This window comes from Paralichthys olivaceus, chromosome 5 (assembly GCF_024713975.1).
Source record: "Paralichthys olivaceus isolate ysfri-2021 chromosome 5, ASM2471397v2, whole genome shotgun sequence".
NCBI classification, from domain to species: Eukaryota; Metazoa; Chordata; class Actinopteri; order Pleuronectiformes; family Paralichthyidae; genus Paralichthys; species Paralichthys olivaceus.
The window spans coordinates 17,575,361-17,586,438 of NC_091097.1; the positions used below are offsets into that span (position 1 = coordinate 17,575,361).

Sequence of the window (11,078 nt, forward strand, 5' to 3'; positions counted from 1 at the left end):
TTTTTGTGAGGTGTGGACAAAACAAACATTTCAGTGTCTCTGGAGCAGAAAGAACTTCAAACAAAGTGACACGTGGACTGCTCCTGTTCTCTTTTAAATTAAAACATTGTGTTGAGATCCCTGTCAGGCTCCACGTATTGTGTGATCAGACATTTTTTACTGCAGCCTGTTGGCCTGCAGTAAAAAAACGAAAGGGTTAAAACGGTCTCTGAGGGGATGACCTGACGTGACACACAACAGCTGAGAATTTCATAACGGAGGGAGGAAAGAAGAGGGAGGAGGGGGCGGGAGCGATGAAGAATAACGAAAGAGGATCCAAAACCACAGGGACGATAACAGAAGTCAATATCTGAGATCCGGTCTATAACTAGAATAAATTATTCATGATTGACCTTCACATCGACTCCACATGATGAGATGATTCGTTAGTTGCAATCTCAAGGTTTGGTTGAGTCAGAAATGACATAGTTAGGAAGAGGAATGGTTACAACAGATACAAACATCTTCGTTATGGGAAGGAGGCCGTTGGCGTCATGGTTACAGTGGGTAAGGAACAATTGCTGCCATGGCTAAGAGAGACGCTCACTGGACGACTGTATCACCTGAGCATTAGCAAAGGATTTGGGCTCTTGCTGCAATAATTGATGTTTTTATAGAATTTGATGCTAATTTTTCCACACGTCTAAAATATCTGAGTGACCGGTGGTGAACAAAGCCTGTATAAGTGATTGGAGTATTACTGAGGCTAAGTACTGACTTGAAACATGAAGGCATTCGCATCATCACATAACTGAAATGTAATCGTAGCGAAAATATTTTTCTGTTTTTACATCATTTCATTTTCTCCTTATGATCCCTTAATGAGAGACGGAGAGGAAAGTAAACTCTTTATGGAATCTAATCTAATTGTTTCCCACTGTTCATCATTTTTTCACATGCGGCTCATTAGCAGCAGCATGTTCGGATCACACGCATCATTTTCCATGAATGAGTTAACTCCCTTTTCCTTTTCAGTTGTGTGACATCTCTGCGCTGCCACACACGACAACACACACACAAAACCCCTTCTGTTAATCCTTACAGAAAAAGTGTGAGTTATGTTAATGCTTGCGTATGTGTGTGTGTGTGTGTGTGTTTCATTGTGTTCCCAGTGTGATGATTGCTTGTGCAGCCAAGGCTTAACTTTTGTGCTGAGTGACTATGTGACCAAAATCTGACCTGAGTCCATTAATATGTGTGTCTGTGTGAGTGTGTGTGTGTGTGTGTGTGTGTGTGTGTGTGTGTGTGTGTGTGTGTGTGTGTGTGTGTGTAGACCACTTGCTGAATGGACAGGATGTGTCTGACTTCATGTTGGGCTATCTAGTCAACTGAACACTGTGTGTGTGTGTGTGTGTGTGTGTGTGTGTGTGTGTGTGTGTGTGTGTGTGTGTGTGTGAGTGTGTGATGAGTGATGTTCTTGCTTCGTTGGCAAACACAACAGCAGTTTGATTTGGGAATAATGATTAAATAAACATTACTTATTTTTAGCTGCAGCATTGTTGGTCAATATCTCTGCCACAAGACTGAACTAGACTGACGCTCGGAGCACAAACCTCAGTCCCCTTAAGAAACCACATTTAAATTCATTAGATCTAGATTTGGATCTGCACCAAACTTCAAACTCTCACAAACTTCAGTCACCTAAAGACGCCTGATTACCGGGAATTGTTCTCTGAGTAATCAACAGATATCTTGAAAAACGCCCTCGTTGCAATGTTAAAGAAAGTTCCTGGATTCACTCGTCTCCACATCTGTATCCTCACCAAAATATTATTGAGTGTTCCTTTAGTGATGCCCCACGCAAAGATTACTCAACTGAGTTCCATGGTATTTGGAAATCAGTTGAGTAGTTTTTGCGTAATATCGTTTAGACACTGATGATCCTCAGCTGATGAAAAAAGGCTTCCTGTGACTTTTTTTTATCAGCGTGTTAATTAATGAGGTTCACCGGTGCTGCAAAGATGGATTTTAGTCTCCCCGGTTCCAAGCCTTTTATATTTTGTACATTTTTACCACATTGTTTCAGGGTTGGTATCGATCTTCTTATCTCACTTTGCGAATGAAAGCCTTTAAACTTACTTCCCAAAAGTTTCTATCTCACTTCTTCACAGCCAGTAATCAGAATCGTCACTTTTTTCAAACCCATGGTTTCTTTTCAACCACACTCTGCCTGGATTTACCAACTTTCTTCCTCTTTTCTAAATATGTGCACCTAATATGAACTGGCATGTTCTGAGAACCCACATGTGAGGAGTCCATAGATTCCATAAATTCCATGGATGCTTGAAATGCACTTTTTAGTTTGTATTCCTTTTATCGGAACGTTGCGCAATAAATAACTTCAGCCTCGGGTGTCGCTCTCTCTCTCTTTATTCAAAGAGCTCAATCTTTTTCGTTTTTTTCACTGAAGGGTGTGGAGAGGCTGGGGAGGAATAGCAAAAGGGAAAGAGGAAGGATATTTTAGCCATATCACAACCGACTCCTGCAAAACACAGTCTCCAGCTGCACTGTTGTTCTTGTCTGCTCAGACTTTTCACGTAGCCTCGAGGGGTGAATTACACACCCAGTGACACCTCACACCTTCACTCTGTCGTTCTGCAGCTTGTGCTCACTCTGTTTATGTCTTTGCATGTGTCTGTCTCAGTCTGTCCCTACCTCTCACTCAAGGACAGCCTCATCTGTAACTACACATCCAGGACAAGCTCACGCAGCCATGAAGTTCTGACCTACTTCAATGGGAACGTACCATTTTTTATTTTAACCAACCTGTGTTCTTGTAAAATGATCTCTATCCATGTATCAGTGCCCAGACATCACAATAACACAATCCAGTTTTAATACACTGTGTTCCAGTCAACTGCCGGTCAACAACCAACCATGAATGTGAAAGCTGTGCTGAGCGGGGAATAAAGTTCGTTAATAGCTTGTGTGAATAGGATTGGTGGTTAGTGATGGATGGGCCAACACAAAGAAAATATCACATTACACACTCTTGACAGGGCAAACAGTTGGGGGAGGAGAAGGCACACACACATACACACTCAGACACACACACACACACACACACAGCTGCTTTAATACACATGTATACACATAAAAGGCTGATGTGCACATGCCTTTAGTGTGGCAAGAGATTTTTACACACGTACATAAAGTACAGGGGAACACGCAGCAGACACACGCGTGCACATGTAAATCTTCTCTTTGTTCTCTGATTTCAAAGCCAGACAAACGAGTCTCCTCTGACCAATCACATCTTCCTAACGTGGCAGAGAGCCAATAGAACATCTTGTTCACAAAGTTTAAATAGACACAACTGTGGACTGCGAGGACCCACATCATATGACAACACACACACACACACACACACACACACACACACACACACACACACACACACACACACACACACACACACACACGAGTGTCATCCATGAAATGTGATTTTTTAATAAAAGCATCATTTTCAAACTGTCGCCTTGACTACTTATGCAAAATGTTCACACAACAGTGAGGTATTACTCATCATCAACTCAAGTTTTTGAAAAATAAAGAATCTTTCTGCTGCTATTTCATCATCATCATCATCATGATCCATATAAATGATGGAGGCTGGGCTATATCAAAACATTACAATATCCAAACTTGCCCTAATCCATAAGATTTATTAGATGAGATCAAATAAAAGTGAAAATAAACAAAATAAATGAAAAAATAAGGTCAATCCCAATTTTCTCATTGTGTTCCAACTTCATTGTTGTATATTGTTAATGAATATCGTTCACAGATTATATTCAGTGTTAGAATTATGTTAACTTGATGATTTGACAACAGACTGAAAACCCCTATTTTATCTTTTTTTTTTTTAATCTAATCTTCTTGATTTATTGAAAGAAACACAAAACAAATACACGTAAAATACAAAATCTTATTAACACACAAACAATAAAAAAAGGCCTCACAGTAATTTAGACATTTATTGAAAGAGTTATATTTGTTGATTTTTTATTTTCAGTCTATTATTGTTTCCAGAGGTTCCTGCTCCTCCCAACGAGTTTCGTGTTGTGCGTACCCGGAACCATAGAAGGGGGAAGACTTTAACAGTGGGACACCGGTGTAAAGATGGCAGACGTACCAGATAATGCTCCTGAACGTGAGTTTCTATGAAGTTATATTTAATTTAAATTAAATGTGAACGTATCAGGACTTTTACATGTTTGAGTCACTACACGATGAAGCGGTTTGTAATATTCTCTCGTGGTTGGTTTTTTAAATCTCTCACGGTTCCTGTCCACAACACAAACTCAATATAAAGATAAATAAAGTTTTTACATCCTGGATGATTTATTTCAGTCATGATACTCACCCGGAAGTGCAGGGCTGATTTATTTTATTCAAGAATGACAAATAAATCGTCTGTTCAATTAAGAAGTTCAGTGACGCACTGTTTTCTTCCTGTCATGAATTAGTTAGTAGATTTATCTTCTTTCATTCATTCGTCTTCATCGTTGAACATGATTGAACAGATACAGACCAGATATCAGCTCTGGATTCTTGTATATCTGTAATTAAACGCCACAGGGACATTTCTGCTGAGTCACACAACCTTCAGTGTGCAGAGTCCATGTGGACGAAGATCACGTTTGTCTGTGACTCAGCACGTTTCAACCAACCCATCAGTTCTGGTTCTTCCCTGTTAACTCAGCGTTGTTAAAGTCATCTCATTCATCTGTAAACTGAAGTTAGTGACTTCTTCACCCTCCCCCTCAAATAGAAACGTTCCAGGTGACTTGTGCGGCATGTTATTCACGTTCCCCCAGAAATTGTGTGCGAAGTTATAATTGGTGCAAAACAGCTGAGTGCCTGTGAAAACGCTAATGTTTTACAAGAGTTGCTGCAGCAGCAGATGTGTTGCATTCACACACCAGTAACAAAGAATGTGACGTCATGGAGCAGATCAGTGTGTCAATGAGAGTTTCACCCCAGGAGAATATTTTCTCACAAATATCTTTGTGAGAAATTTTCAAACCACAAAACACAAGACGACTGCTCGAATCCGACGCAACGAGTCACAAATGCTTATTTATTTTTGTTACACACACACGTCTGAAAAGTTTATAATGTTTTGATAAATGTTCATTTCTTTCAGATTGCCCAGGTACATCTAGTGAACAAGCAGGAAAGTCCGCGTCATGTCAGGGCTGCCCCAACCAGAATCTGTGCGCTTCAGGAGCCACCAAGGCCCCTGACCCTGGTGAGTCTGTTATCACAGCTTGGTATTATTATGTTAAGGGATAGTCAGTCCGACATATCAGACTAACGGTCAAGCTGATTTAACCTCAACAGGCAAATGTCTTAAAATAACCAGATCACCGTCCTCCCACTCTTTCTCCCGTCTCTCAGCGATAGCAGAGATAGGACTGAAGCTGTCGACGGTCAAACACAAGATCCTGGTTTTGTCGGGGAAAGGAGGAGTTGGGAAGAGCACCTTCAGCGCTCACCTGGCCCACGCTCTGGCCAGCGACAGCTCAAAGGAGGTAGGATTGTGAAATCATCTCAATGCCACTAGAGGTCACTGCTGACAGGGTTTAATAGAATCTAAGGGTTTGGTGGTGTAAAGATATACAGGGAAGGTTTCATTGTTTATTTCTGTCAAGTTATTTATTAAGACTTGAAAATTTTTTTAAAAATCAAATTGTATATTTACATTTAAAAGACACACCTACATCAAGAAACAAATATTTATGTGACAGGATTCTGAAACAAATCTGAGTGTGCATTGGTTTGTTCTCTCTCCTCTTGTGTTTTGAGGTCGCCCTGCTGGATGTAGATATCTGTGGTCCATCCATTCCCAGGATCATGGGCTTGGAGGGAGAACAAGTAAGTGGAGAAAAAATATATAATAGTACAAGAACAACACATTTAGAAATCAGTGTGTAGTGTGTGTAAATGTTGTTTTGTGCGCAGGTTCACCAGAGCGGCTCAGGCTGGTCTCCTGTGGTGAGTCCGTTCAAACAATTCAATTCACTTCAGGCTGCTTGTGTTTAATTCTGAATCATTATGCACATTAATAATAGTGTGTGTGTGTGTGTGTGTGTGTTTCAGTATGTGGACGACAACCTGGCGATCATGTCTATCGGCTTCCTGCTCAGTAGCCCTGATGATGCTGTGATCTGGAGAGGACCCAAGAAGAATGGTGTGTGTGTGTGTGTGTGTGTGTGTGTGTGTGTGTGTGTGTGTGTGTGTGTGTGTGTGTGTGTGTGTGTGTGTGTGTGTGTGTGTGTGTGTGTGGAACAACATACCGTAACACTGTTATCATCCAAAAGCAGACGGTGCTGTCAGTCTACTTGTGGCCCTTTATCAGTACATACCTGCTCAATCATAGAAACACGTAGCTATGTGTGTTAGTGTGTGTGTGTTGGGGGGGGGGGGGGGGTCACTCACATCCTGTTTAAAGACAAATCAATCCCATCATCCTCAGCTCCGGCAGGCAGCAGACCTCCCCCTCCTCTGTTATGCACAAAGGAGAGGTGGGAACAGGTTTAACCTCTCTGCCAGAGGTCAAACATTAGACCCACTCACACAAATACACACACACACTACACTGTACCTCACTGTCAACACATATCAGTTACCGGTTTTGTTATGGACCTATAGACGGGAGGTGCACAGTAACCCTGTGTTAAAGAGGACAGTGTATTTTGTGACCTGGGGCAGAAACACATCATGGCGACCTTGTGTTATTTCTTTTATATTTGTTTCGCCGCCTTTATCTCTTCAGAGTTTCCAATGTTTTAGTGTGAGTGAGTGAGTGAGTGACTGACTGAGTGAGTGAGTGAGTGAGTGAGTGAGTGAGTGAGTGAGTGAGTGTTGAACCACTGTAACCTGTGTCCGTGTCCATCAGGGATGATCAAGCAGTTTTTGAGGGACGTTGACTGGGGGGAGTTGGATTACCTCATTGTGGACACGCCCCCTGGTACCTCTGATGAGCACCTGTCAATAGTCCAGTACCTCGGCTCCACCCATGTTGATGGAGCGGTCATCATCACCACACCACAGGTACGCCCCCAAACCTACACAAGCACTCACATGATCAAACTGTTTAACCTCTGACAGTCATTACATGAGCTAAAGTAATGAAATGAAAACCGCTCGCAGTCTACGTATGAAACAGAATTACAGAAATGAAACAGAGCTGTTGAAACCAGACGTCATTCCCTCCCCCTGCGCTTCTGCCTCCTTCTTTCCGTCGGCTGTGCTCGTCCTTGTGAGGGGCTCTTCTTTCTTTAGATCTCTTTGTACCTGTACCTCAGTCTGTGTTGTGCCCAGGAGGGAACTGTGGCTCTCATATGAAAGAAGTTTTGAACAGGTCTCAAAAGCATCCAAGAGAAAAGCTGCTTTCTCATTTATCTTCTTCACTATGGAACAAATCTCAACCACGTGGAGCTGTTAGTTTATCCAGTGGTTTTAATGTGAGAAATGAAAGTGTCTGCTACAGCTGCATTAGATTTCAACCTCTCTACTAAACATGACAGATTTGTGTCTGTATGTGTCTTAATCCTTGTGTTGTAAAGTGTGATGATTATATTTCTATATTATTATTCTGTGTTGTCATTTTATCCTGATGTGGACCCATGAGTTAATTACTACTTGAACAGAATATATCACATTATATTATATATATCAATTACAACAGAAGAAAAACCCAGTAGCAGAAGAAGAGAGGACTCATTGTAGAGGTTCAGTATCCAGCCTACAGGTTGCAGGAGTGGATCTTATTTTATCTCTACTGGAAAACACCTCACTCCCCAACTGCTGCCACTGTCACCAGTCCTCTCTCTGGTCCACAGCTAAATGCAATAAGAAACCAACCACTGTTAAGGGTGTGCACACCGAACAGAGCCAGATTATCATCTTAACACTGTTAGTTGATCTTCTGCTCATGGTTCTAACACAACATTTCCTGATGCTTAAAGAAGTTATTTAAAAAAAGAGTAGAATCACTTCCTCATTCCTTCTGCTATCTCTGAACAAAGACTCACCAGACTCACACAAGGAAATAAGCCAGTCTGTAAACAGAACTTCTGAACTCTTGATATAAAAGAGTTTTCTCAAACTCAAACATTTCAACAATCGAACACCTTTTCTCACGGTAACACTGACGGGCTGAGGTGGGGGAAGGAAAACATTTTAAACGAAAACCTTTAAACTTTCCCCAGTGTTCAACAGTGTCCGTTTCGCTCCACTGTCTTCTGTCCGTCCCTCCTCTCTTCTGTCCCCCTCTCTAGGAGGTGTCGTTGCAGGATGTGCGGAAGGAGATCAGATTTTGTCAGAAGGTCAAGCTGCCAATCATCGGAGTGGTGGAGAACATGAGTGGCTTCGTCTGTCCCAAATGCAAGGTCACTGACGGATGCATGTAACAGCTCAACACATGAGCAATCAAACTGAATAAATATACAGTACCAGTGTGTTCACGAGCTCCTCAGAAGATCCCATCCCTGAGTTGTGAAGTCATTGCTCTGATTTTGGTCTGTTCTTGTGCTTTGAAGTCAGAATGTGGAAGACGCATGGAGGCTGTGAACAAAATGTGTTGGAATTTGGAGCATTAAAATCACACCTCCTTTCAATAATTGTATAATGATGAAGAGCATAAAAAGGCACAGGTGTAATCTAACACGCCTCGAGGACGCATGTGGCAGAAACATGCACATCCAGTCAACAACATGTTGACAGGAGCTGGATCAATAAAAATCACTGATGTTTGAAAAGAGAAGATCCTCACACCAACGTTGAACCGTTGAATATTTACCATAATGACCAGTGGCACAAGGCTCTTCCACCTCCTTCAACAGGAGCTTTTATGTGTGTGGATCATCTCTTTTCAACAGGTTTTATATCCACACAGATCCTGTGTCATTTAGTCGGTTAAGAATCTGAAAATCAGTACGTTCACTTTTGTCGTGTCTCTTGCAGAACACGTCACAGATCTTCCCTCCCACCACTGGAGGTGCTGAGCAAATGTGTGCAGATCTAAATCTACCTCTGCTGGGAAAGGTGCCTCTAGACCCGAGGATAGCACGGAGCTGCGACGAGGGCAAATCTTTCCTCAGTGAAGTACCTGACTCTCCTGCTGCTAAAGTCTACCACAGCATTGTGCAGAGTGAGTGCACACACACACACACACACACACACACACACACACACGCTAGACAGTGTCCCATTTTTTATCACCGCTTTCATCATATTGTGGATTTGGATTAATTCCTCATTAAGGAAGTTAAGATGCACCAACATATTTTAGCTTCCAACGAAGTAACACTTTTTTGTTGACTGGGTGTTTTCTTGATGCCCAATTCCAGATTAAATGTGATAAAAGAAGAAGTGCTTACAAAAAACGGGAACCAGTCAAATAAAAGGGAAGATCGATGTTTGCATCAAAATGGTATTACTCTTACAAACTACTTATGGGATTAAATTTGAAGAATCACATGCGGTATGTGCAACAGTTTTCTCACTCTGGGCTTTAACTTGCACACAAAGATTGTAAAAAAACAGAGGTATCTTTGTGTCCTTGTCGTTATCAATAAAAGCACTTCATCGTCCTCATGCTCCTCTCGCCTCTGCTCTGCCAGGTATCCAGGACTACTGCTCCAGTCATGTGACAGAGGAGCAGGGCGCCACCTGAAGACACTGTGAAAAAGGAGAAGATCAACATCTATATGTTTATCAAAGCTCGTCCCAGTGTCATCATCAACATCTTTGTTATTCATGACAGTCAGCAGCTTTGATTTTAGTGTGGTGAGCGGGTCAAAGAAGCACTTGGGCCCAATTTTGAATATCGATTCTTGAATTACATGTCGTTCCCACTAAAGATGTAGAACTCTTTAAAAAAAACCAGGTCATGAATAAAAAGTTTCAAATTCAAAATTGGGTAAATAATTCCCCACAACAGCTGGTTATTGTAGTTTATTAATCTAACAGGAGTAAGCAGTACATTTACTCAGCTATGAATTAATACAAATTTGCTGGAGTTAGTATTTACTGCAGCGGAATAGTGTTTGTAGGTTTGACTCTAAATAACCTACAGTGCTTCTGCTGATAGGGTTAAAAGAACATGTCACCCAGTGCAACACTGTGAGTTTATATACGTGTTTGTAATCGTTCGTTTATTAATAGAGCTGTATAACACAGAGGAATAACATTGGTGGAATCTTGAAATGTGCAGTGGTGCAATCATATGACAACACCTCAGTTCTTTGGCAGAATAATAACCTTCCGCAAATACCAGACTGTGTTTGGGGAAGCAAAACCTTTGTGTATTAATTGGAGCAGTTGTGACATTTAACTATGACAACATTTAACTTTCAGTTAATCAATAGTAAGCTCGGAGAGAGAGTTTAATTATTACACAGTGATATTTGGATTTGATCACGTGTAGTTTATCAGTCGACCAGACCCTCTATAGACCAAGCTCAGAGTCGTCAGTATGAAATCTAAGCTGCTCTTTTGATTTTGCTTCCTCAGTGATTGTCATCATTCCACTTTTCAAATCAGCTGAGTTTTGTGTTGAACCAGCAACCTCTTCCATCCACAGTTACGATTCTGTTGTTCCTCATTCACAGTAAATATTCACATGTCCTTGTTATGAATTATTGTGTAATTACTATGATGATTTCTCAAAACTGCATTGTGTGCATTGGTTTTGTGTGATGTCTGTACACATGTTCACTGATTTATGAAATAAATGACCAAACATGAAATGGCCTCTGGTGATTTTTCTATTAAATTTACTGAGCCTTAACTGCAGGTTTATTTATTGAACCTTGTAAATAATAAAAACACCACTGTTCCATCTTATTGCACCGTACCATTGAGTTAAAATGATGATGCTGGAAATAGTTCTTTTTAGATTTGTGAGTGTGCTTGTTTACGTTGTGAAATCAGCTGTGAGGACGCAAGTCTCAAGGTTAAACAGCAGCTTCAGCCACAGTCTGACACAAGTATGACATTCATTTTAAAATAAAGAAATGAAGATTGTA

At 41.2% G+C, this 11,078-nt stretch overlaps 1 protein-coding gene across 1 annotated transcript; it reads left to right on the forward strand.

The window, feature by feature from the left end:
* Positions 1–328: 328 nt before the first annotated feature.
* Positions 329–10,799, forward strand: nubp1 (nucleotide binding protein 1 (MinD homolog, E. coli)). The gene is made up of 11 exons (XM_069525623.1): positions 329–546; positions 4,072–4,192; positions 5,189–5,293; positions 5,443–5,576; positions 5,851–5,919; positions 6,007–6,039; positions 6,145–6,235; positions 6,944–7,098; positions 8,328–8,438; positions 9,013–9,199; positions 9,672–10,799. Exons 2-11 carry the CDS (start codon positions 4,162–4,164, stop codon positions 9,722–9,724), a joined length of 969 nt encoding a protein of 322 aa, XP_069381724.1. The 5' UTR covers positions 329–546; positions 4,072–4,161; the 3' UTR covers positions 9,725–10,799.
* The last annotated feature ends 279 nt before the right edge of the window (positions 10,800–11,078 follow it).

Excerpts from the sequence above, each read along its gene's own strand:
- nubp1 (XM_069525623.1), top strand. The coding sequence starts at position 4,162 with ATGGCAGACGTACCAGATAATGCTCCTGAAC. Across the intron at positions 4,193-5,188 it reads ACCAGATAATGCTCCTGAAC|ATTGCCCAGGTACATCTAGT; the intron begins GTGAGTTTCTAT and ends CATTTCTTTCAG. Across the intron at positions 5,920-6,006 it reads TGGGCTTGGAGGGAGAACAA|GTTCACCAGAGCGGCTCAGG; the intron begins GTAAGTGGAGAA and ends TTTTGTGCGCAG.